Raw genomic sequence first — 27205 nt, forward strand, 5'->3', positions numbered from 1 at the left:
CGAACCCCGCCCTCTAAGGGGCGTGGTCCGCCGTCGTCGACGCTTCTTCCTCTTCCGTTTTCCCGCGGGTGACGTCAGTGCGCCTGCCGGCCTGCGCGTGACGTCAGATCCCGGGCGAGGCGGGCGGGGCCGGGCGGAACGGCGGAGCCGCTGAGGTAACGCGAGGCGGGCGAGGCGAGGCGAGGCGGGAGGCCCCAAAATCGAGGCGGTGGCTCCCCGCTCGCTCCCTTCCCTTTCCCACGCCTCGGCCTAGGCGAAGGGCTAGGGGGTCCCATGCCAGTTGCGCCCCCCCCTCGCCTCGTGGGGGGAGGGGGAGAATGAGGGACGGTTGGGGAGGGGGGAGGGGTCGTGGCTCTGCCCGGCCGGGCTTCCCGTAACTAACCCGGTTAGTGGGCCAGGTTTTTTTTTTGCAAAGGATGGGGAGGGTCCGCCACCCGTCCCCCCCCCGCCCCATAAGGTGCCTGCCCTCCCTCCTTATGGGTTGGGAGGGGGCTGCTTGGGGTCTAAAGAGGGGCCCCCTCCCCACCCTACACGCTGCTTTTGAGGAGGGGTCTGCTCCCCTCCTCCCCCCTCCTCAGGCCCTGCTATTCCAGCCCTCCTCCTTGGGGGTGGGGGTGGGGGTGGGGTCCTTCCCCGGGAGGGGAGGGGGCTTCCCTGCACCTAAGTTACCTCCATGGGGTGTGTGGGGTCACCATGGGGGAGGGGGAGGCTTCTATAGGCTGCCCTGTCTGCAGAAAAGGGTGGGGAGGGGGCTGCTTTTATATATATATCATTTATTATTTTATGAAATTTCCACCCTGCCTTTCAATGACTTTCTTCTCTCCTTTCTGCCTTTTGGGGGGTTGGGGGAGAAAGTGCTGCTTTTTTCTTATTTTATTTTTTCCTAGATTTCCACTCTGCCTTTGAGAGAATTGTTCTGGGCACGTGCAGAATCCTCTCTGCTTTGTAGGTGGGGGTGGGTGGGCTTTTTTCTATTTTGTTTCATTCATAAATGGCCACCTTGCCTTTTAGGGAGTTGCTCTTGGGCATGTGCAGAGAGTCCTTGTTGTTTTGGGGTGGGGTTGGGCTGGGGCTGCTTTTTCTTTTCTTCTGACTTGTTTTAATTTATTTATTTAATCTTAAATTTCCATCATGTCTTTAACTGACTTGCTCGAGGCATGTGCAGAGTCCTCCCTCCTGGTGGGGGGAGGAAGGGAAACAGCTGCTATTTTTTCTTCAGAGTGTTTATTTTATTCTTAAATTTCCACTTTGCCTTTTCTCTGACTTGCTCCAGGCATGTGCAAAGAGTCCTTCCTGCTGGTGGGGGAAAAAGGGCTGCCCCCCCCCCTTTTATTCTTAAATTTCCACCTCTGCCTTTCAATGACTTGCTCTGGGCATGTGCAGAGTTTTCCCTCCTCCAGTCCCCCTCCCCCCCTTTCATAAGCCCAGTGAGAGAGAACGCCTGGCTCCCCAAACTCAGCTTATATTTAGGATGTATTTATTATATTCCATATTTATTAAATTCCATTTATTTTTCTTCATTTTGGGGGGCATTTTTACACCGCCCATCTCTCTTAAGGGACTCTTTGCATCCTCCTTGATACTGCTGGGAGAGGCCATATTCCCAATTCTCAGTTTGTGTTCCCAAACTGTGGGTCCCACCTTAGTCTTAATGGCAGAAAAGCTCTTCCATTTCAGAAGCAGGAAAGCTGGCTCCCGCTGGAAATTGCTGAGTTTGGTTTCCATTTCTCCCCCCCCCTTCACCGCCGGCTGGGAGGGGGCCGTTATCCGGCAGCATTTGGAGGACCGCAGTTATATGCCCTGTGGTGTGCCTCCCTCTCTTCTAATCTCCTTGCGCAAGGACTTTTATTTATCTGTTGCTATTTATAATAAAACTTATATACTGCCATCTCATGGTTTGGGGGGGGCCTCTAGGAATATCAACGGGTTAATAATAATAATAATAATTTATTAAATTTCTAGACCGCCCCCTCTCCCTGGGTTCCCTTAGACTTGGTAACAGGCATCCTAAAACTGCTCCAGTCGCCAGAATGGGAATCCTTCAAATCCTCCCTGTGCTCTTCTGCAGTGGTTTTTCAAATTCAGCAACTTCAAAACGTCTGGACTTCAACACCCAGAATTCCCATGCTTGAACAAAAGAGGGGTGGGGTGGGGGTTGGACTAAAAAACCTCCGAGGTCCCTTCCATATCTGTTATTCTGTTATCCACTGAATTGAAGGCCACAGTCTTCAAGCGGCTGTGAAAAACACCCCTCTAAAGCCTTTTTCTTAATATTAATTTTTCACATATCTGAACCGCTCATCTCCCTTTCCTCTAGCTGGCTGGGGAATTCTGGGAGTTGAAGTCCACAGGACTTAAAAGTCTCCAAGGTTGAGAAACACTGCTGTATAGTAAAGTATCACAATATTAAAATATACAGGTAGTCCTCGACTTACGACCACAATGGAGGCCAAAATTTCTGATGCTCAGCGAGACAGTGGTTCAGCCAATTTTGTCCCACTTTTCTTGCCACCATTGTTAAGTGAATCACTGCAGCTGTTAAGTGAGCCACGTGGTGGTTAAGGGAACCTGGCTTCCCCATTGACTTGGCTTGTCAGAAAGTTGCAAAAGGGGGATATGAGACCCCTGGGATGCTGCAGCTGTCATAAATATGAACCAGATGCCAAGTGTCTTCAGTTTTGGTCACTTGACCAATGTTGCAACCCTCGTAGGTGTGAAAACCCAAGTCACTTTTTTTCAGTGCTGTTGTAACTTTGAATGGTCACTAAATGAACTATCATACGTCAAGGTCCACTTGTATTAAAAAAAGTTAAGAAAGGAGGCAAGGATTATAAAACAATGTTCAAGCTAATTAAAATTTGAAGGGAGGGCTTTCAGGATACTAAAAATGGAATGGAATAGAATAGAATATAATAGACAGGGTTGGAAGGTACCTTGGAGGTCTTCTAGTCTAACCCCCTGCTTAGGCAGGAAACCCTACACCATTTCAGACAAATGGTTATCCAATATCTTCTTAAAAACGTTCAGTGTTGGGGCATTCACAACTTCTGGAGGCAAGTTCTAACTGTCAAGAAATGTTTCCTTAGTTCTAAGTTGCTTCTCTCCTTGATTAGTTTCCATCCATTGTTTCTTGTCCTGCCTTTGGGTGCTTTGGAGAATAGTTTGACTCCCTCTTCTTTGGGGCAGCCCCTGAGATATTGGAACAATGCTATCATGTCTCCTCTAGTCCTTCTTTCTATTAAACCAGACATGCCCAGTTCTGCAACCGTTCCTCATATGTTTTAGTCTCCAGTCCCCTAATCCTCTTTCTTGCTCTTCTCTGCACTCTTTCTAGAGTCTCCACATCTTTTCTACATCGTGGTGACCAAAACTGGATGCAAATATTCCAAGTGTGGCCTTACCAAGGCCTTATAAAGTGGTATTAACACTTCACGTGATCTTGATTCTCTCCCTCTGTTGATGCAGCCTAGAACTGTGTTGGCTTTTTTGGCAGCTGCTGCAAACGGCTGGCTCCTATTTAAATGGTTGTCCACTAGGACTCCAAGATCCCTTTCACAGTTACTACTGTTGAGCAAGGTACCACCTATACTGTACCTGTGTATTTCGTTTTTCTTGCCTAAATGCCTGCTTCTCTGAGCTTTCCATCCCGTGGGTTTTCATACCTTTCCAGAAGGCCAGGAGAGTTGGGGGCCTGGCCCACCTTTGGGGGGGGGAGGTGATACTGCCCAGGGCAGGGGCAACAGCAGAGGAGGCGCTCTTCCTGGACCCTTGCCAATTGGAGATGTTAGTTGATGGGCTCTGCAGCATGCCCTCCCTCCCTCCCTGACCAGGTGGGACAACCTGATGTAATGGGAGGAAGACAGTTGCCTAGGTAGCCCGGCCCTTTCCATTCTGATCACAATATCTCCAGCTTCTGCTCCTTGTAGGGGGCTTGATGCTGAAATAATCTCCTTCTCTGGCTTCTGTTTCCAATCATCTCTGTTTGCCAGGGGTCCCTGGTGCTCTCTGAGCTTGGTTGTTTTCTTGCAGACTTTTTTTACCCAGCTAGGTAACGTCATCAGCGCTAGAAGGGAGTGGAGGATGGAGGTTGAGGACTGTGGGGTCCTTGGTGCTCCCTGAGCTTGGTGATTTTCTTGCATATATAAAAATGAGAGCTAACCCCACTGCCTACTATCGGTAGCACTGATGACATTACCTAGCTGGGTAATGAAACGTCTGCAAGAAAACCACCAAGCTCAGAGAGCACCAAGGACCCCTCATTTCAACCCTGACCTTCAAATAGTTTCCTCAGTCTCTGTTATTAGCCATCATTGCTTCCTTCAGTTTGATCGTCATGCCTTCCGCTGTGTGGAATCTTTCCTTCTCAAGACCCAAACTTTCATTCCATAATATCTTCAACTGCCTTCAACTATCTCTGACCCCATTAATTTTCCTTTTCCCTCCCCGTTAACGTTAGTTCCTAGTCCTTTGGGTCTAAGGGTGTTAAATCTCGGATCCATTTGTCAGTTCCTGTGTGTGTGTGTGTGTGTGTGTGTGTGTGTGTGTGTGTGTGTGAAAACACCTCTGGCCTAGAGCGATTTCTATGCAAATGAGCAAATCACTTATCAGACCCCATGTCCCTCATAACAGAAAAGTGAATCACCTGCTAATGAGGCTGTTTTCCTCCTCTTTTCTGGTAGGCCATTATGCCTCTGTGTAAAATGGCAATAGCACTTAGAATTGTTCACTGCTTCACAGAGCTTTCCAGCCCTCTCTAAGCAGTTTACAGACTCAGCATATTTTCCCCATTAATCTGGGTCCTCATTTTACCCACCTTGGAAGGACGAAAGTCTGAGTCAACCTGGAGCCAGTCAAGATCGAACTACTGGCAGTTGGCAGAGTCATCCTGCAATGCTGCATTCTAACCACTACTCCATGACGGTCCGTCCTTCCTTCCTTCCTTCCTTCCTTCCTTCCTTCCTTCTTTCCTTCCCTCCCTCCCTCCCTCCCTCCCTCCCTCCCTCCCAGTGTCAACCTATGGCCCCCAACAATCCGGGTCCTCTAATTATAATATGTATGTATGTATGTATGTATGTATGTATGTATATGTATGTATATGTATATGTATATAGTATATGTATATGTATATGTATGTGTATGTATATACACGTGTGTGGCTGGTTTTGTTGTATTCGGGTCTATATATATATTGTATTTGTGCTGATAAATAAATAAAGGGAGACTAGTATAGATCTATTTCAAGCTATTTAGCTCTCATCAGCTAGCCATACCCTTACTGGGATTTGAACCTGGGCTGTATTACATATTAGGCAGATGTATTAGCCACTAAGCCACAGGCTCTCCTCCTTTATTTATATGCATACATACATACATACATACTTACATACATACATACATACATACTTTTTTTGGCATCCTTCAGTCTCAAAAGACTATGATATCGTGCTCTGGAAAGAGGTCCTAATGCAGCATCTGGGGTGTTTGTGTGTGTGCGTGTATATATGGGGGAATTCTGGGAATTGAGAATTAAAGTCCACCTTCACTTCTCTCTGGTAAAGTGAGCTTCATTAAGAGAGCGCCCTAAATGGACAATGACTCAGATGACGTCTAGAGACAGCTATGGCTCCGAACTCTGAGTAAAATCGTGTCCTTTCTCCATCGATTTTTCTTTAGAAAATGGCCGTGAACGTGTATTCCACCTCTGTGACGAGTGATAACTTAAGCCGCCATGACATGCTCGCCTGGATCAACGAGTCATTACAACTAACTTTAACCAAGATAGAGCAACTCTGTTCAGGTAAGAAGACCCCCCCCCCCTTGAGATCGGAAGACCCTCCGTTCAATGCCTTTGTTCATCACTGTTTCTCCTTTTCAGCAGTTGGGAAGGGTAATGGGCCCACTCTGGTGGGTAGTTGCTTGCATTCTGTCTTAAGTGTGCATTTATTTTATCAAACTTACATCTATCCAGCTCACCAAAGTACTGCCTTTGTATCAAGAAGCAATGGGTGGAAATTAATCAAGGAGAGAAGCAACTTAGAACTAAGGAGAAACTTCCCGACAGTTAGAACAATTAATCAGTGGAACAGAAGTTGCCTCCAGAAGTTGTGAATGCCCCAACACTGGAAGTCTTTAAGAAGATGTTGGATAGCCATTTGTCTGAAACGGTAGAGGGTTTCCTGCCTAGGCAGAGGGTTGGACTAGAAGACCTCCAAGGTCCCTTCCAACTCTACTATTGTATTGTATTGTATCATTGGCCCAGTCTTCTTGAAATTGCTACTTGGAATGCTTACTATATCTTCCTAGGGAGTAGAATGAGATTCTACCTGCACCACTTTTTTGGGGGGGGTGGGGGGTGGGATCTTAAGTGTGTCTTTAACTTTCTATGCAGTTGTGTGCTTTAAATGTCTCATTTGGGCAAAATGGTGGAGAGCTGAATAGCAATAGCCCTTAGACTTATATACTGCTTCACAAGTGCTTATTGCCCTCTCTAAGCTGTTTCCAGAGTCAGCCTCTTGCCCCCAACAATCTGGGTCCTCATTTTACCAATGTGGGAAAGATGGAAGGCTGAGAACCTACAGCCAGTCAGAATCAAACTGCTGGCAGTATGCAGAGTTTTCCTGCAATACTGCATTCTAACCACTGTGCCACTATGGCAAGGGAGGGAGGAAAGGAATGGAGGGATGAAGGAAGGAAGGAAGGTAGGTAGGTAGATATTGCAATAGCAATTGCACTTATATGCCATTTTACAGCCCACTCTTAAGTGGGTTACAGAGTCAGCCTCTTGCCCCCAACAATCTGGGTCCTCATTTTACTGACCGTGGAAAGATGGAAGGCTGAGTCAACCTTGAGCCAGTCAGGATCAAACCCCTGACCGAGAACCCCAGTTTGTCTGCAATACTTTTAATAGAATAGCAGAGTTGGAAGAGAGGTCTTCTAGTCCATCCCACTGCTTCTGCAGGAAACTCTACGATCCCAGACAAATGGCTGTCCAATCTCTTCTTAAAAGCCTCCAGCATCGGAGCATTCACAACTTCTGGTGGCAGGCTGTTCCACTGGTTGATTGTTCTGGCTGTCAGAAAACTTCTCCTTAATTCCAGGTTGCTTCTCTCCTTGATTAGTTTCCATCTGTTGCTTCTTGCTTCCTGGTGCTTTGGAAAATAGGTTGAACCCCCCCCCCCTTTTGTGGCAGCCCCTCAAATACTGGACGGCTGGTATCCTGTGTCCCCCTAGTCCTTCTTTTCTCTAGACTGGCCCTGCCCAATTCCTGCCACCGTTTTTCGTATGTTTTAGCTTTCAGTCTCCTACTGGCGGCTAAACATCTTTGTTGCTCTTCTCTGCGCTTCTCATTTCTGTCCTGTATCTGAATATTTGGAAACTCTTTATAAAACGGAGCCTCGAACTACGCAGAAGGAAAGGCTGTGGGAGCCCTTGTTTTGCACTGGTCCCGGTGGAAGGCCGCTAGTGTTTGTCCTACTGAGGGAGCCTTCTTCCTTGCGATGAAACCTCGGAGGAAATGAGCCTGCAGTAGCCACAGTAACCTTGCAGACTTTTTAAATCTATTGTTTTAAAATACAATGCAGAAAGGATTACAGGTCGTCCTCGGCTTACGACCACAATTGAGCTTAAGCAAAACGATTGTTAAGTGGGTTTTGCTCCGTTTTACGACTTTTCTTGCCACGCCTGTTAAGCGAATCCCTGCAGTTGTTAATGACACGGTCGTTAAGCGAATCTGGCTTCTCCCTTGACCTTGCTTGTCAGGAGGTCGCAAAAGGGGATCACGTGACCCCTAGGGCACTGTGACCGTCATAAATATGAGTCCATTATCAATCGCCTAAATTTTGATCATGTGACCTCGGGGATGCTGCAATGGTTATAGGTGTGAAAAACGGTCATAAGTCACTTTTTCCAGTGCCGTTGTTAACTTCAGACGGTCACTAAATGAACCGTTGTAAGTCAAAGACACTGTAGTCCTAAAAGAAAAAAAAAATCAGTTTTCAGTTTTAGGTTCTGCACTGCAACACAAATCGGATCCCAAATATTTCTTTGCTTTATCACAAGTCCGCCCAAAAGTTACATTCCCAATGGTGAACGGTCACTAAATGAATGGTTGTAGGTCAAGGACTCCCTGCGATCCATAGGGGTGCGCAAACTGTGTTGCCCTGAACTCTTTTGAGCACTTCACTTCCAGTGAAGGTGTCTGTGGAGATTCTCGGTCATCCAGGTCACGGTTGTCCCAAAGATGCTTTTTCCAGCTGGACTTTCTAGGTTTTTCCTGGAAGACTTTTTGCTTCTCATCCCAGAAGCTTCTTCAGTTCTGCCTGAATGGGGGCGGATGCAAGGATTTATATTCCTTGTGGTCATCTGGTCGTTATCTCTCTCTCTGAGGGCTTATCTGTGCCCTCAGGGGTCACCTGTATCAGCGTTCAAATGGGTGTGCAACCTCCTTGGAACTTCACTTTTCAATGAAGCATCCTCCCTCATTGTGAAACTGGTGTTTCGAGTTTCACGCTTGCAATTCCAAGCATTTTGAAAGCGTTTAAGCTAAAAACCCTTCCAACTCGCTCTCAAAACAGCCTGATTTGCAAAATAAGATGTGGAGGCTCTAGAAAGACTGCAGAGAAGAGCATTGGACGGGGATTGGAGGCTAAAACGTACGAAGAACGGTTGCAGGAACTGGACCTGGCTAGTCTAGTGAAGAGAAGGACCAGGGGAGACAGGAGAACAGTCTTCCAATATTTGAGGGGCTCCCACAGAGAGCAGTGGGGGGGGGGGGTCAAGCTCTTTTCCAAAGCACCCAAAGGCCAGACAAAGAATCATGGAATGAAACTTGAAATGAGGAGAAATTCCCTGACAGGGAGAACAGTCAACCGATGGAACAGAAGTTGCCTTCGGACGTTGTGGGAGCTTCATCCCTGGAGGCTTTCAAGAAGAGACTGGACTGCCATCTGTCAGAAATGGTGTAGGGTCTCCTGCTTGGGCTGGGGGGGATTGGGGTTGGACTAGATGACCTCCAAAGTCCCTTCCAACTCTGTTATTCAATCTGTCTCGGAGCCCTTTCCGGTTCCTTTTCTGCAGTTAAAACTTGAGTGACCAGATCCCTGATGTTCCATTGTAATCAGCTTCCTTTTAATTAATCATCAGGAGCTGTTTGTTTTTTTAAAAAAGACACCTAACCCCTTGCACAAAGCCAAGACCTGACATGTGATGTCCTAAGGCAGGGGTGTCCAAACTTGGCAACTTTAAGACTTGTGGACTTCAACTCCCAGCTCTGCTGGCTGGGGAATTCTGGGAGTTGAAGTCCACAAGTCTTAAAGTTGCCAAGTTTGGACACCCCTGTCCTAAGGAAAACACACCGGTATTTTCTGTTAGTACACTGGAAAAACCTAATGCAGGTAGTCCTTGAATTACAGCAGTTCATTTAGTGACTGCTCAAAGTTACAACATCATGGTAAAAAGCGATGACAACTGTTGCAGCATCCTCGTGGCCGTGTGATCAAAATTCAGATGCTTGGCAGCTAATTCACACTTACGACTGTTGCATTTTCCCCCGTGATCCCCTTTTGGGACCTTTTGACGAGCAAAGTCCATGGGGAAGACAGATAACGTGTTACTCACTTCGGAGCGATTCCCTTAACAACGGTGGCAAGAAAGGTCGTAAAATGGGGCAAAACTCCCTCCCCAAACGCCTTAACCACAGGAAATGGGGGCTCAATTCAGGCCCTTCGACTTACGACCTGAATTGAGCTCCAAAATTTCTGTACAGGTAGTCCTCGAATTACGACCACAATCGGTCCCAAAATTTCCAGTGCTAAGTAACATAGTCGTTCAGTGGGTTTTGCTCCATTTTAGGTGCAGATGTAACTGGGAAAAGATGGTCCTTCAAATAACTGGGAGGAAGCCACGTTGGAGAAGGCCCTTCTTCTTGGTCCCACCAGATGGACGTCCTTAAGTGAGGGGAGCTCCCATTTTGGTTGTATCTTGGTCTCATAACATCCTTTGTCTCCCCACTCTGGAGGGTTGGGTAGATGTAGCTGGGAAAAGATTGTCACTGTAGATATATTCATGAACTGGAATAGGGCTTAGTAACTGGGTCAGCCAATGAGGGCTGTTTGGAAACTGAAACAGCATTTGCTTGTGTGAGCAACGAAGAGGCAGCAAGGAGCCTGGGCGTGGCTTAGCTGTTCTGTACTAAAGCTCTGAGTCTGTGCTGAGTTCTAAACTAGTCGTCTGCTCTGAACTGGAACTCCTCTCCTCTGCTTGTGTTTTGCTTGTGTTTCGTTGGAAAAGCTGCTTTTGGGATTGTATATTTACTTCATGTGTTTCATATATAAAGATAAGTTAATGAATCCTGCTGAATCAGTTACCTCTGTGTGTTCTTTCTGGATTTGATTGCCTGCAACAAACTGGCTCCTTCCCTGCTGTGTGAAGAGTAAGGCAGATAAAAGAACAGAATGGTGTCTCTCCTCCTCCAGATACTTTCCCACCCCACTGTTTGAATCCAGTTCCTCCCACAGATTTCTCCTGCCACGCAGCCTCCCACAGAAAACAGGATTGGCAGCCACCAAGGAAGTCCTCAGAGAATTCTGGTCTTTTGCCCCAAATGCCTTTGCTAAGATCTGACGTTCACCACAATGTTTCTCTCTCCCTCCCTCTCTCTCTCTTGGCCAGGTGCTGCTTATTGTCAGTTTATGGACATGCTGTTCCCAGGTTCCGTCACGCTCAAGAAAGTGAAATTCCAAGCAAAGCTGGAGCACGAATACATTCAGAATTACAAGGTCCTACAAGCAGGTTTTAAGCGAATGGGCGTTGACAAAGTAAGCGCTTCAGGAATAGATGTTCACGTTGATTTATTTTGAATATTTACTCATTCATTTGTTTTGAATATCGGTCAGAGGCTAGCATTCCCCCATTCTCAAATTGATACTTAGTGCAGGGGTGTCCAAACTTGGCAACTTTAAGACTTGTGGACTTCAACTCCCAGAATTCCCCAGCCAGCAGAGCTGGCTGGGGAATTCTGGGAGTTGAAGTCCACAAGTCTTAAAGTTGCCAAGTTTGGACACCCCTGACTTAGTGGCTCGGACGCTGAGCTTGTTGATCAGAAAGGTCGGCATTTCAGTGGTTTGTATCCCTAGCGCCTTGTAACGGAGGGAGCTCCCGTTCCTTGTCCCAGCTTCTGCCAACCTAGCAGTTCGAAAGCACGTAAAATTGCAAGTAGAAAAATAGGGTCCACCTTTGCTGGGGAGGTACCAAGGTTTCTGTGCGCCTTTGGTGTTTAGTCATGCCGGCCACATGACCACGGAGACGTCTTCGGACAGCGCTGGCTCTTCGGCTTTGAAACGGAGATGAGCACCGCCCCCTAGAGGCGGGAACGACTAGCACATATGTGCGAGGGGAACCTTTACCTTAATACTGGAATGGTTTCCCCCCCAGTCTTGTTCAATTTAAAGCAGATATATTTCTTTCGACAAAACTGGAATAGTTTTTCAGCTTTATGATGTACCTTTTCCAGGAAAAGCAGCACTTGGTATTTTGTTTTTTTAACATTGTGTAGCTGAGGTGCCAATCACCTGTATTGCTCAATATAATAAGGTGGGATTTTTATTTTATGAAGTAGGAAAGTATTTTTCTTGTCAAGTTGCAGTTTGTGCCATTTATGCCTGCACTGATTGTGGCTCAAAACCAGAGAAGTTAAAAGTTCCTGATTTTTTTTTTTTGGGGGGGGGGGGGAGGTTTTAATCTTTGTCAAGATATGACTAATAATAAACCTCATGAAATACTTTTCTATTCCCAGATACTTTGTGCCTGAGTTAAGAGCTTCTGCTTGGCCAGTCTCCTTTTCTGTGGAAAGATATTTATCTGAATTTTCAGAAGGTTTATAGCATGTAAATTTAAATTTAGGAGCATTCAGCTGTGCTTGCCTCCTTTTAAAATTTTAAATCTGATGTACTCTTTTTATATTCTCATGTTTTATTGTACACCACCTACAGCAGGGGTCTCCAACCATGGCAACTTTTAAGACGTGTGGACTGCAACTCCAATCCACACGTCTTAAAAGTTGCCAAGGTTGGAGACTCCTGGCCTAGAGAGTCCCTCTTTGAGTGATTCAAAAATGTGAAATACAAGTCCATAGTTAAATTGTGGGAGTAAAAGAATGCTTAAATTGCTGCACTTGAATTACTGGAAAGGCAGAAGGAATGTGGGTTTTGATATGCTAATTTCCCCATGAATAGTTTTGACTCACTGCTGTCTTTCACATGCAAATTGGATTTGGGATTTCTGTAAGTCCACTGCAGCCTTTCTCAAACATTGGAAGATGGGCAGAGTTCAACTCCCAGAATTCCCCCAGCCAGGATCTTGGAATTGCCACGGTTGAGCGGGATTCAGCGGTGATATTGCCAAGTTCATGGACTCCACAACTGACCCCGGAAATTTCTGTTGGCAAAAAAAGAGAGTGGTTAAATGAATTTTGTCCTGTTTTATGACCTTCCTTGCCACGGCTGTTAAGTGAATCCCTGCAGTTAAATTAGTCGTTTTGCTCGCCACGATGTAAAAAAAATGTGGAGACTCTAGAAAGAGTGCAGAGAAGAGCAACAAAGACGATTAGGAGGCTAAAACATATGAAGAACGGTTGCAGGAACTGGGTATGTCTAGCTTAAGAGAAAAAAGGACCAGGGGAGACATGATAGCAATGTTCCAATATCTCAGGGGTTGCCACAAAGAAGAGGGAGTCAAGCTATTCTCCAAGGCACCTGAGGGCAGAACAAGAAGCAATGGGTGGAAACTAATCAAGGAGAGAAGCAACTTAGAACTGAGGAGAAACTCCCTGACAGTTAGAACAATTAATCAGTGGAACAGAAGTTGCCTCCAGAAGTTGTGAATGCCCCAACACTGGAAGTCTTTAAGAAGAAGTTGGATAGCCATTTGTCTGAAACGGTATAGGGTTTCCTGCCTAGGCAGGGGGTTGGACTAGAAGACCTCCAAGGTCCCTTCCCACTCTGTTATTCCATTCGTTTCTGTTTCTGTTCTATTCTATTCACGTGGTTGTTAAGTGAATCTGGCTCCCCCATTGTCTTTTGCTTATCAGAAGGTGGCGAAGGGGGAATCTCCTGACCTCAGGACACTGCAACCGTCATAAGTACATGCCAGTTGCCAAGCCTCTGAATTTTGATCACGTGATAAAAAAAAATCATGCAATTCAAGCATGCAGCAATGGTTGTAGGTGTGAAAAATGACCCCAAGTCCCTTTTTTCAGTGCTGATGTAATTCTGAACGGTCACTGTTGTAAGTCAAGGACTTTCATTTCTAACCAGGATATCAGAGTTACAAAAAAAACCCTGCAGAATACCCTTTATGTTTCTTGACTGTATTGGAGTGTTGGGAGAAACGTCCTTCTGGGTTCAGTTCCAAGTGGGGGAAAAAGACACTGGAGACACGGAGGCTCCTTGGAAAGTTGGTTTAATGGTGGACAGGATCACATGGCTTCAGCTCCTGGACAGAAAAGGAGGATCACATCCTTCCAGATGTTGGGTGAAGAAGAAAAGAGAAGCAGAGAGGCTGAAAGTCCCTGGTTTTATGCCCTCTCTGGCCTTTGATCTTCAGCTTGTATTCTGATTGGTTGTCAGACTCCCATGGGGACATGCAGGGGCAACTCTGTAGGGTGTGAGTCTATGTTTGGTTGAGCATGGCTTCTTCCCAGGTGCCCTGGGGTGAGATGGGTCAAGAGCTAATGCTATCATGCCTTAACCCTTGAGCTGAAGGGGGAGATCTTTGTTATGTAGAATAGACTGACCCAGGCCTTTTAATGGCCCATTGAGAAAGGTGGGGGCGATTAAGAGCGAGTCTGCTTCCTGCCTAAAAACATGTTTCTCCATTTCTGATCCAAGGAAATGATAATATTCTTCCTTTTTCAGCATTTCCCAGGATATTTCATTTTTCTAGGAGAGGGGTGGGTTTACTTCCTACAGGAGTAAAAGGGCCAGGGGCTTAATTCTATATCAGGCATTGTTTTGCCCTTCTTTTGTCTGTCTTTTTTCTCCTCTCTTGGGGGACATTGTTGTTGTGAGGCCTAGGTGGGGACTCACATCAGGTTGACAGTTGACCTGAAAGGTTGTGTCCTCAGCTGTTGGAGAAACAGGCTGCTCTCTAGATATCCCACTCTCCCTCTTGTTAAAGAAGAACTAAGGGGAATCTTCAAATCCACAGTTGTCCACCATCTAAATTTTGTCCAAACATAACTCTGGAGGGCAGAACTGGATCACATTGACTCTATTCATTGGACGTTTCACCATTTGTCTAGATCTCAAGTCAGTTTTAATAAGCCTTGGCAGCTTTAAGATGCGTGGACTTCAATTTCCAGGAGGCTGGGTGGGTCTTCAAATGAAGAAAAACCCCAGAAAGTCCAGTTGCCTCCTGTAAAAGCCCCTTTGGGACAAGCGTGACCTGGATGATGACGGAGAATCTCTACAGACCTTTAGCTGTACAATTTGGGATGAAGACCCTTGGAATGGGGTGGGAGGAGGAACGGATTTCCAGAAAAAGTGCAGACTGCAGGAACCATTTGCCCCACTCAGGTGACCCTGAGGACACAGATAAACCCCCAAGAGCTTCAATGACCCTCCAAAAGGATGCAAATAACCAGCTGTCTGCAAGGAATATAAATCCTTCCCCTCCCCACCCTCCAAGTCAGAACTGAAGAAGCTTCTGGGATGAGAAGCGAAACGTCTTCAAAGAAAAAGCCAGAAAGTCCAGTGGCCTCTTGGGAAAAAAAGCACCTTTGGGACAACCACGGATGACAGAGACTCCCACCCACCTTGAATTGAGACCCTCCGCTTTAAGTGGTTCAACCTCATTTCATGGCCAGAGGGGAGATTTTACCAAGCAAACAGCAGCCTTGTAACTGTCTTTCCAAGTTAGTTTGGGGAAACAGCGATGATGTGAGTTAACCCCCTTGGTTTAGTTGGGCCCAGTTAGTTTGCTGTGAAAAGACCAGTGCTTTCGAGGCAGGCGAATGCAAGATCATTACCCCCCCCCCCCCCAAGTAACATGAATTTCTGTTACCAAAAAAATAATAATAAAAGGAAACCACTTTTAGCTGTTTCGCTTTGTAGGAATAATAACACCCCAAGCCTGTAATAGGCAAGACACTTTACTTGCACCCAAGAAAAGAATGTGCGTGCTTTCACGTTCTCCAAGGAAGTTTTTGTAGGCTAGATGTTACAAAAAGCGTATGTGTTTCTAAATAGCCGTGGATTGCAAGACCTTGGGCTGAGTAAATACCAAGATTAGCAGCTTTCTCGCTTCTAAGGAAGTTTGTAGCAATTGAAGATTGAATTAAGTAACAGGAAGTTTGGGCGAACCTTGGAATGTACACAATGCCTGGGTTGTGGGGTTTTTTTGTGTGGTCCTTCCCCCAAATACAGATGATGGGGTAGAAATTGGACAACCATTTGTCTGAAATGGTTTAGGGCTTCCTGCCTAAGCAGGGGGTTGGACTAGAAGACCTCCAAGGCCCCTTCCAACTCCGTCATTCTGTTCAGTGTCTGAATTATTTCCAATATTTTGACACCTTAGGAAATGAAGAAGCAGATCATCTAAAGAAAATTGCAGAACAAAAGAGGTGGAAGAAGCCTTAAAATGGCTGAAGTTGAGAAATACGGTTCCTTTGAGTTTCCACCATGTGATCTGGCCTATACCAAGGTCAATCAATCAGTATAGAGCTGGAAGGGACCCTGGAGGCCCTCTAGTCCAACCCCCTGCTGAAGCAGGAAACCCTATGCCATTCCATACTAATGGCTGGCCAGTCTCTTCTTAAAAACCTCCAGTGATGGAGTATTTACAACTTCTGGAAGCGAGTTGTTTCACCGATTAATTGTTCTCACTGTCAGGAAATTCCTCCTTAATTCCAGGTTGCTTCTCACTTTGATTAGTTTTCATCCATTGCTTCTTCTCCTACCTTCAGGGGCTTTGGAGAATAAACCATCATCCTACCTTTTCTTGGCTAACCAAATGCCAGGATCCTGAGGGAAGAAATGCAATTTGGTCTTTCAGTGGCGTGTTGTAAAAAATCCTTTTTTTCTGGAGGAATATATAATTTCCACATCATTCAAAGATGATGTGTCTCTCTCTCCCTGCCTAAGGGCAGAGGTGTAGGGTGGACTAGAAGCCCTCCTAGGTCCCTTCCAGCCCCATAATTCTATGTCTATTTCTATTCCACTTAAAAAAGGGTCAGGGAAGGACAGAGAAGATGATCAGAGGATTAAGAACTAAGCTGTAGGAAGAGAGATTAAAAGGTTTAAGAGTCTGTTACTTCAACCCAAGAGAGATGGGATAACACTCTTAAATATTGGCAAGGAATTCAAACATAATTTCAGAACGTTCTTTAGGATCCTATCCTGCGCGGCATAGGACAATGAATTTAAGAACCAGGAAGCTATAGGCAGTCCTTGACTTATGACCACATTTAGAATAGAATAGCAGAGTTGGAAGGGACCTTGGAGGTCTTCTAGTCCAACCCCCTGCCTAGGCAGGAAACCCTATACCGTTCCAGACAAATGGTTATCCAATCTCTTCTTCAAAACTTCCAGTATTGGAGCATTCATAAATTATAGAGGCAACTTCTGTTCCACTGATTAATTGTTCTCACTGTCAGGAAGTTTCTCCTTAGTTCTAAGTTGCTTCTCTCCTTGATTAGTTTCCACCCATTGATTCAGGTGCCTTGGAAAACAGTTTGACTCCCTCTTCTTTGTGGCAACCCCTGAGATATTGGAAGACTGCTAGCATGTCTCCCTTAGTCCTTCTTTTCATTAAACTAGACATGCCCAGTTCCTGCAACCGTTCTTCATATGTTTTAGTCTCCACTCCCCTAATCATCTTTGTTGCTCTTCTCTGCACTTTCCAGAGTCTCCACATCTTTTTTACATCGTGGTGACCAGAACTGAATGCAGTATTCCAAGGGTGGCCTTACTAAGGCATTATAAAGTGGTATTAACCCTTCACGTGATCTTGATTCTATCCCTCTGTTGATGCAGCCTAGAACTGTGTTGGCTTTTTTGGCAGCTGCTGCACACGGCTGGCTCCTATTTAAATGGTTGTCCACTAGGACTCCAAGATCCCTTTCACAGTTACTACTATTGAGCAAGGCACCACCTATACTGTACCTGTGCATTCCGTTTTTGTTGCCTAAATGTAGAACCTGCTTTTTTTCACCATTGAATTTCAGCCCAATTAAGCCCAAAATTCTCCCCCCTTCCGGGATTTCAGCAGGATTTGAACAGACAAATCCTGTCCGCCTGTTTTGCTTTGGACTCCTGCCCTGAGCAGGGTGGGTGGGTGGGTGCTGGAAGGGCTAGGACATCCACTTCCCACTCTTAAGATTTTATGAATTACAATGATTCGGCCATATGAATAGTCTTCTGTAAAGCTTTTGTCGATGCTTAAGTTTTACATAATAAGATCTGGAAATAAAAACAAAATACTGACTTTTAAATGTTTTGTGCTTCACTTCAAAAGTGTAACTTAAACATCACAATCACCTTTGTTTTTGCAGTTTTCTATGTTTGTGTGCGGGGGGAAAACCTTCATATTTTGTGATGTTTTAAAACCTTCATCCCGGTGGTTTGGGACCAGCTCCTGGTGCCAGGTCAACAAGGCTATTTTAGTTCAGAAACAAAGTAAACCCCTAACTCCCATTTCTGCACGAACCAAGGAATTTTTTGTAGTCTTCAAAAAGGAGCCTGCCTATCACAGTTATAATTCGTGACAGTTGTCAATTTTATGACCTTTCTTTCTGGCCGTTGCTAAATACACCAGTGGTTTTTTTCATGGTGTGCTTTTGCGGCAAACCTGATTTAAATGCCAGGGTTTTTTTGCATTCGTAAAAATGCAAAGTTGTGTCATAAAACCGAGACACATGACTGCAGGGCGCTGCAAATGGAACATAGATGTGGTACCGACATGCGTCACAGGACTGAGGGGGAGACCATAAGACCTTTGAATTTTGGGTCATAGGTACTCTCCCAGGTACTTCCGTCAGAGTTTCAAATGGTCACTAAGGTGCTGGTCGTAAGTCGAGGACTACCTGTTTTGCTTTTAGAAACCTCTCTGCTAGAATTCTGGAATGCATTTCTCGTCTGGACTAAAGATCTTCATCCTCTCTCCTCAGATAATTCCTGTGGACAAATTAGTGAAAGGGAAATTCCAAGACAATTTCGAATTTGTTCAGTGGTTCAAGAAATTCTTTGATGCCAATTATGACGGAAAGGACTACGACCCCGTGGCAGCTCGGCAAGGCCAGGAGACGTGCCCCGCCCCCACTCTGGTGGTCCCGCTGCTGAACAAACCTAAGAAGAACCTTGGTTCTGGTGGCACAGGTAAGAGAGAGACTTTGCGTCAGGCACTGTGGGTGCTTGGAAGTTCTAGTGCTCTGCCCTGGGCCGGCTCTGCTCTTTGGGGATGATGGGAGAAGGAGTCCCAATGGCAGGGTTCCAAATAGCATCCAAAATTAAATCGGCAAAGGATTGCCCAAAGTTCCAATTGATGAAGAGAGCCACGTTGGCCCATCTGGGAAAACCCGAATCTGAAGGCTTCCTGGTCCCCCCCCCCCCCCCCAGTTGAAAGTTCTAGATCTTGCCCCCACACCCACAAGTCCATCCCATGGTCCAATCTCTCACTGCCACGCTGGCAGCTTCCACCCATCCAGTTCTGGTCGGGTGCAGAGACAAAGGATGACCTTGGCTTTCTAGAGTTTTTTTTTTGTTATGGCTACATAGCATCTCGCTCCGTACAATTTTCCCACCATAGAAAATGCACAGCAGAAGAATAGAAAGTGTGGCAGGCCAAAGACCCACAAGAAAAGAGGGCTGCAGGCCTGAAACCCAACATCCGGGGAGGCCCAGGAAGGGAACATCCCTGTTGCCATAGGCAGCATATCAGGGCTTCTTTGTGCCGTAGCATGTGTTTGGTGGCGTCGCTCGCCAGATTTCAAGCGATGCTTAACGTGGCAAAATGTGCAGGCTTATCCTGACAGAGGTGAGGTGGTGATTTGATTGAAAGGCCACATCTGTCAGACTTGCGACCGCTTAAGCCTCCACATGGAAATGATCCTTGGCTCCTTTTGTTGAGAAAGATGTGTCCTGTTTCCCCAAAAATAAGACCTATTGTGAAAATAACACCCCCCGTGTGTGCCGAATATAAGCCATGCCCCCCCCAAATAAGCCCTACTTAAGAGCTGGCACATCTGCCCACCCACCCATTCCATCCGGTTGCTGGCGGTGCCATTGGCATGAGGTGGGGTAGTGGTGGAGCTGCCCCATGCGCCCTGCAAATGCCTTAGCTCAGGGCCTCCGCAGCCTGGCCATCCACCAGCAGCCATGCGCAGCAGGAGCCCACGTGAGCCCTGAGCCACATCTTCTGCTTCCTCGTGGCCACAACGGAGCAGGAAGCCGAGTGGTGCGTTGGTGCTGTGGCCGCATGAGGTCAGGGCATGGATGGGCCTGGCTGTGGGGGCCCTGAGGTAAAGCAGTGCGGGGCATGTGGGGCAGCTCCGAGCGACGGTGGCACTAGCACTCTCACGGACTCCTGCTCTGCCACGAGCAAGCAGAAGTGTCCCTCCAGCACATGGGAAAACATAAGACACCCCCCCCCCCAAATAAGCCCTACTGTTTATTTTGGAGCCCAAAAGAAAATTAAGATCCGGTTTTATTGTTGGGGGAAAAACGGGTAGTTTTATCAGAAGTCCAAGCGTATTTACAGTATAACACATAGCCAGAATTGAGCGTGTGCCACAATCCCAAAATCCAACGTTTCCCTCCGTTACCTGCCTCCTGTCACCGGCCCCTCCACGCCCATCAGATTCAAGCAAGAATGTGTTCAGAAGCCACTTCAGGCAGAGCTTGGTGTGCGGCTGCCTCCCTCTCCCAGCTGAGTGACCTTGAAGCACTGTCTTGGGGAGATACGGCAGTTATCTGTATCTCCCCAAGATACAGATAACTGCTGTATCTTGCAGATAAGGGTGGGGGAGTGTCCACCCTTCCTCCCCAGAGCTCATGGCAAAACTCTCACCCCATGCTTGCTTGTGTGAAGCAAGAGCCCTCCACTGTTTATCGGAGGGATCCCACAATTAAGACCCCAAGGGAAGAGAATATTTGTAGGTCGAGGTTGAACTCTGGCGTCCTTGGATCTCTCTGAGCTTGGAGGTTGTCTTGCAGATGTTTTATGACCCAGCTAGGTAACATCATTTGTACTAGAAGGGAGTGGGGTTAGTGGAGGAGGGGGAGGAGGGCTTGTAGGGTCCTTGGTTGCTCTCTGAGCTGGGTAGTTTTCATGCAGGCGTCTCATTCCATAACTAGGTAACGTCATCAGTGGGAGAAGGGAAATGGGGTTTGCTCTTCGTTTATAAGCTTGTGGCTTGTCCGTGGGGAGTGGTCTTGTTTGTTCCTTAACATCAAGATTAACACTAGACCAGGGGTGTCCAAACTTGGAAACTTTAAGACTTGTCTTAAAGTTTCCAAGTTTGGACACCCCTGCACTAGACCAACAATCAAGCTGTGCAGTGCTTTCACAATCTAGCCAGTGCAGCCTTCTTAAAATGCAGGGCGCTTGGACCCTTGCCCGGTGAGCAATGAGAATGTATCTGCTGAACAAAACTCCGCACTGGAGACATGAAGGGCATCCGGCCATTCAACACTCTGCTAGCTCCGTTCGGTTGCCCAGCCTCCACCCCGCAAGAGATTACGGGGTCATTAAAAGACAACGACGATCCGAGGTCTTGTAATTGCGAAGTGCTTTTGTGTTTGTGCATCCCAGTTAGAAGAAAACTTCTCTTTTTGTAGATAACAGTTTTGTGGGGACTTCGGACCTGAAGGCGGCCAGAGCTGAGTCTCCCCTTTCCTTAAAGAAAACCGCTGCAATCGGTACTAAGTGGGTGGGAGGAGCAACACCTGCCTCTCTCTCTCTCTCTCTCTCTCTCTCTCTCTCTCTCTCTCTCTCCCTCTCTCCCTCCCTCTCTCTCTCTCCCTCTCTCCCTCCCTCCCTCCCTCCCTCCCTCCCTCCCTCTCCTTTTGGGCTCTTTTGTAGCACACACCGGGTTGCACGCTTCGGGTGTCGTTCACTTTGGTTGGCAGCCGTGCCGAGGCCCTGCGCCCCACTGCAGAGCATGGCTAATGCGCTTCCTCTCTCCTTCACAGCCCCGAGGCCCATGGTCGCGCAGCGAACAACGGTGGCGAATAAACCCGGGCCTCCCATGATCAAAAAGGCCCCTGGGGGAATTGGAGAGGACGAATCGGCCGAATTGATACAGCAGGTGAGTTTCGGGAGTGGGTGCCGGGCGCCTGTCAGCAGCGATAAATCGAATCTAAGCAGATGAACACAGTTGGAGGTCATCTAGTCCAACCCCGCCCCTCCCAAGCAAGAGACCCTAGAGCAGTGTTGGGGGACCTTTTTGGCACCGAGTGCCAAAACAGGAGGTTGAGCATGTGCCGGAAATTGGAAGAGCGGCCGCTTAGTGTGCATGCGTGCGCCAGAAAGATGATCTTCCAATTTATGGTGCTTGCATGTGCACCGGCCTTCTGGCATACATGCACACGTGAAGAGCAGGTGGCCGGTGCACACGCAAGCGCCGTAAACTGGAAGAGCAACTGCCTGGCATGCGCATGGACACTGGCCGGCTACTCTTGCGGTTTGGCGCACTTGAAGACCAGCTGGCCTGCGCGCCGGAACCCAGAAGAGCAACGGGCGATGGCTCACTTGGCCGGAGAGATGACTCTACCCCCGTGCCGCAGGTTCCCTCTCGTGGCCCAACACCGTTTCTGACCGGGGGCAGCCCAGCCTTCTCGTCTTGGAGGCCTCCAGGGACGAAGCTCCCACAACCTCCGAAGGCAACTGGACTGTGATGTTTCCTGATGGAAATGTCGAAGCCCTTCATGCTGGATTTAAACCACACGGGTCTCCAAAAGGGTCCGGGGGTGGGGGAGTGTCTGTTAGCCCCTCTTGGACCTCCATGTCATGGTCCGTTCGTAACTGGGCCATGGAGCCAGTGACCGCGGCCACACAGCTCCACTTGTGTAAGTGGTGAGTGCTCACGGTCCCAGCTCCAAGCTCCATTTGTGCGAGCATTTGCCGCTTATGCAAATGGAGTGCCTCACACACACACACACACACACACACACACACACACACACACGGGGGAGAGAGAGAGACAGAGAAATGCCTGCATTCTAACCACTGCGCCACCAGGGCTCAGAGAAAGGAAAAAGAAAGGAGAAGGAGAACGAAAGAAGGAAAAGAAGGAAGGAAAATGTTTCAGTTGCAGTAGCACTTATATACCTCTTCACAGTGCTTAACAGTAAGTGGTTTTACAGCCAGCATATCACCTCCAACCATCTGGGTCCTCATTTTACTGACCGTGGAAGGATGGAAGGCTGAGCTGATGTTGGTCAGGATTGAACTACTGGCAGTGAGCAGAGTCAGCCCGCAATCCTGCGTTCTAAGAACTGGGAGGGAGGAAGGAAGGAAAGTATTTCAATAGCAATCTATATATATGAAAGCCAAATAATAAATATATATATATATAATTACTTTATTGTCACAGTATGCCCATACAACAAAATTCACATACACCCGGAGACCAGGCCCAACACACATGACAATCCCCAAACACCCCCACCCCCCAAAATTCCCCACCCCTCAACCCCCCAAGCATCCACACAACAGACCAAGCAATGCTGTCCAACAGCTCCCTGATGTTGTCCCTTCAGTTCATTGTTGAGTGCAATTATAGCTCTGGGATAAATACCACTCACATCACGAAATCTCCAGAACTGTAAAGCCTACTTGAAATTCGGTGGGTATGTTCGTCTTGGCATCTAGGTGCTCGCTAAAAAGGATTTTTTCCAAAATAACCACCAGATCATCAGTATTTCTTACGCAGTATTATTTTAACACACGTCGATACTAAGGAGTTAGACGTTCTACTCCCCCTCCCCACCTGAAGGGAACTCTGTTCCAACTGCCAGTTGTCTTATATGGGCGTGGCCAGCGCTTCACTCATCCAGCCTGCGGGAGGGAGGGAAAGAAGGAAGGAAAGTATTTCAATAGCACTTATATACCGCTTCACAGTGTTTTACAGTACAGGATAGGTCAATGATGCTGAACCTTTTCAGCACTGAGTTCCGAAACCAGAATGTGCATGCATGCGCATGCTTGAAGCACCGGAAATTGGAAGACCAGCTGGCTGGCACGCGCATGCCTGTTCTTTGGCTGTTTTGGGCTGTTTTTCAGACCATTTTGGAGCCGTTTTTGGGACAAAAATGGCCAGATAATGTTCTTAAAACCAGCCCAAAAATGGCCTGAAAATGGCCTAAAAACGACATGAAAAACAACCTACAAATGGCCCAAAACAGCCTGAAAAGCCTGAAAACAGCATGAAAAACAGCCTGAAAATGGCCCAAAAATGGGCTGAAAAACAGCCTGTTTTTGGGCCATTTTCAGGGCCTTTTCCGGCGCTCCGGCACCTGTGAATAGCAGCTGGCAATGGCGCACATGCCCATAGAGAGGGCTCTGTGTGCCACCTCTGGCACGCATGCCATAGGTTCGCCATCACGGGTACAGGTGATAGTCGAATTGCTGGCAGTGAGCAGAGTCAGCCTGCAATGCTGCATTCCCCCCCCCCCCCCAGCGCCACCAGCGTCCTTTGTGCGACTTTGTTTTCACATGAAGTGTTCTTTGTCAGATCAATGCGTTAAAGATGACTGTGGAAGACTTAGAAAAGGAACGAGATTTCTACTTCGGGAAGCTGAGGAACATCGAGCTGATCTGCCAGGAGAACGAAGGCGAAAGTGACCCGGTCCTCCAGAGAATCGTGGAAATCCTTTATGCCACAGATGTAAGTATAGATGGGATCTGTTTTGGGGCATAGCTGGGGCATGACTATGCGGCCAGCTATTCCTTCTGCGCACCCTTTCCCAGGAGGTTCACCTGCATTGAATGGGCTAACCTGCATGGTCATTTTTCCATACACAATGGCAGGCATTAAAATGAAATTCTGATGCACCTCTCTCAGAAGAGAGAAAACACACACACACACACACAAACACACACCATGTCACCGTCCCAAACATGATGATAATGTCCCAAAGAGGCTTTTACATGAGGCCACTGAACCTTCTTGTTTTTTCTTTGAAGATGTTTCGCTTTTCAAAGCTTCTTCAGCTCTGACTGGACGGAGGGGAATGGAAGGGATTTCTACTCCTTGGAGAAAAGCTGGTCATTTGCATCCTTTTCGAGCAGGGGTGTCCAAACTTGGGAACTTTAAGACTTGTGGACTTCAACTCCCAGAATTCCCCAGCCATGCTGGCTGGGGAATTCTGGGAGTTGGAAGTCCACAAGTCTTAAAGTTCCCAAGTTTGGACACCCCTGTTTTAGAGGGTCCTTGAGGCCACTTGGAGGTTTTATCTGTGTCCTCAGGGCCACCCGAGTGGTGCAAATGGTTCCTGTAGTCTGAAATTCTTATAGAAATCCGTTCCTGCTCCCACCCCATTCCAAGGGTCTTCACCCCAAGTTGTATAGCTAAAAGTCTGTAGAGATTCTCAGCCATCCAGGAGTAGGAACGGATTTCCAGAGAAAAAGATTGCAGACTGCAGGAACCATTTGCACCACTCAAGTCACCCTGAGGACACAGATAAAACCTCCAAGTGGCCTCAATGACCCTCAGAAAGGATGCAAACGTCCAGCTGTCTGCAAGGAAACTATTTTCCAAGGCACCTGAGGGTAGAACAAGAAGCAATGGGTGGAAACTAATCAAGGAGAGAAGCAACTTAGAACTGAGGAGAAACTTCCTGACAGTTAGAACAATGAATCAGTGGAACAGAAGTTGCCTCCAGAAGTTGTGAATGCCCCAACACTGGAAGCCTTTAAGAAGATGTTGGATAGCCATTTGTCTGGAACGGTATAGGGTTTCCTGCCTAGGCAGCGGGTTGGACTAGAAGACCTCCAAGGTCCCTTCCCGCTCTGTTATTCCATTCATTTCTATTCTGTTCTATTCAACCTCCTGCTCAAACAGGAGAGCCTATACTATTTCAGACGAGTGGCTGTCCAGTCTCTTCTTGAAAGCCTCCAGGGATGGAATCACCCACCACTTCTGGAGGCAACTTCTCTTCCACTGATTGTTTACATGCCATGTTTCCCTCCGCTACCCGCACAAACATCCTCCTGCGCAGCCGCGCTTCCTCACATTTTCCCATCCCGATTCTGCTTCTCTCGCAGGAAGGCTTCGTGATACCCGACGAAGGAGCCCCACCGGAGGATCAGGAGGAGTATTAACGGCCCCACCGACATCGACCAGCCGAGCAGCAGAGTCAGAAGTCCGAAAATCTTTGCCCCAATCATGTGCTTATCTGTAAAATACTCTCGTTTTATTCTTAGAGGACTTTAACTGGTTTCTTTTTGAGAAGTAAAACAAAACAAAACAAAAAAAAGAGTACCTCTTCAAGTGCACTTTGCGTAAGTTTTACTACTACTTTTCCCCCTCCCCTCCCCCCACCCTTCTGCTTCCGATGGGTGTGTTTGTGTGTGTTTATTTTATATTATTTTTTTGGTTTCTTTTTCTTTTTGGAGAGCTCTTTTGCCACTTTTCATAGCGGGACGATGTGATCAACATCCTTTTGGTGTTGTTTGGAAGCAAGAGGCCGCAGACTCGGGGCTACGCGGGGCTCGCTCGGTCGGGCCCTTCCATGACGGAGGATTGGCAGTGCGTCGTGTTTGGGGAGGGGGGAGGGTGGGGAAGCAGGAGAGGCTGCCTACGGAGGGGCAAGGGTGGTCTTTCCACCAGGCTCCCTGTGGGGGAGAGGAAGGGGAGATTAGAGCTTTCCTGGCTTAGATTGATCGGGGCTGCGAGTCCGGGAGGTCAGAGGCCGTGTGGAAGTGGGCCCAGCGTGGCTGAGGATGTGGCAGGAGAATGGACTTTGTAGTCGGCTCGGTGGCAAGGAAGGTGTGAAGCAGGCGTGCCCGAAATCGGCTTCTGTGTTTGGTGTAACCTCCAGTAAGACCAGGGCTCTCCATTCTTGGCAACTTTTCAACCCTTGTGGGAGTTGAAGTCCCACAAGGGTTGAAAAGTTGCAAAAGTTGGACATGCCTGAATAAGAATCTCCTCCTCCACCCCTTGGCTCCATCTCTGCCCCCCCCCCCCCCCAAAATATGGGGCCAGTCTCTTCCTCTCTGCCCCCCCTTCCCTCTGCTTCCAAACCAACCCTGTTATCCTCAACAAACAAACTCCGTTTTGGGATGCAATTCTCACCAAACTAAGATAGTTTAAACAGGGATGCTGGATCCGAAAGCATCGGAGAAGGTTGTAACACTCCACTCTTACTCGACTGGACTCGCTAGTCGGTTTTTGCCGCCTGCGTCGAGAGACGCCTGGGTGGGCACCACACCTCCTTTGCAGGGCCTCCCCTCAAGTTACCTGTGCAGGTGCGTGCAGAGGACTGGTGGAAAAAAAAAAAAGAGAGAAATTGTGTATTAAATAGGCGAGCCGAAGTTGCCGGAGATAATCAGAGCGTTCTGGTGAATTTTGATGATTGCAGTATTCTGTGTTTGACCCTCTCCCCCTCCCTCCTCTCCCCAATGGCTGCTCCTTGGGGAGGGGGCTTTCGGAGGTTTGGGACTCCCCCCTCCCCCAATCCCACCCCATATTCCCTCCCCTCGCCACAGCAAAGACTAAGCTTTCGGCTTGGTGCGTTCCTTTTGTCCGTTTGCTTCCGGTTGTTGTGTGTGTCTCGATGTGTGTAGAAAAGCAGAGTTAACGGTAACTTGTTGTGTAGTGCATGATTTCCTTATGACAATTCGGCGGGAGACCTACGTTTTGGACGAATGCCAAAAAAAAAAGAAAAAAGGAAAGAAGGGAAAGAAAGAAAGAAAGAAAAAAAGAAAGCCATTATTTAAAACATCAGAGGTGCTGTTTCTCTTGTGTGGCCTTCTAAAATGCCTGTTTTGCCCTACAACGATAATTCAAAACCAGACTCCTTTTGACAGGGTTTTTTTCTACTTTTAAAACGGTTTCTAAATAAAGTTCTGTTATTTCAAGAAGGCGGCGTCTCCTGGAGTGTTGTGTCCTTGCAGGGGGTGTTTCTTTTGTTTTGTTTTGTTTGTTTTTATTGGATTTATATGCCGCCCTTCTCCCAAAGGACCCAGGGCGGCGTACAACATCAAAAAACAC

At 47.4% G+C, this 27205-nt stretch overlaps 1 protein-coding gene across 1 annotated transcript; it reads left to right on the forward strand.

Annotated features, from left to right (window-relative positions):
* MAPRE1 (microtubule associated protein RP/EB family member 1) lies at positions 1 to 27075 on the forward strand. The gene is made up of 9 exons (XM_081948130.1): positions 1 to 155; positions 5674 to 5797; positions 10669 to 10814; positions 18161 to 18368; positions 20829 to 20909; positions 21183 to 21298; positions 23726 to 23878; positions 25258 to 25983; positions 26082 to 27075. The coding sequence occupies exons 2-8, from the start codon at positions 5677 to 5679 to the stop codon at positions 25312 to 25314; spliced, it is 882 nt and encodes a 293-aa protein (XP_081804256.1). The 5' UTR covers positions 1 to 155; positions 5674 to 5676; the 3' UTR covers positions 25315 to 25983; positions 26082 to 27075.
* Positions 27076 to 27205: the final 130 nt, after the last annotated feature.

This window comes from Natrix helvetica, assembly GCF_964273705.1.
Source record: "Natrix helvetica genome assembly, chromosome: 3".
Classification (NCBI taxonomy): domain Eukaryota; kingdom Metazoa; phylum Chordata; class Lepidosauria; order Squamata; family Natricidae; genus Natrix; species Natrix helvetica.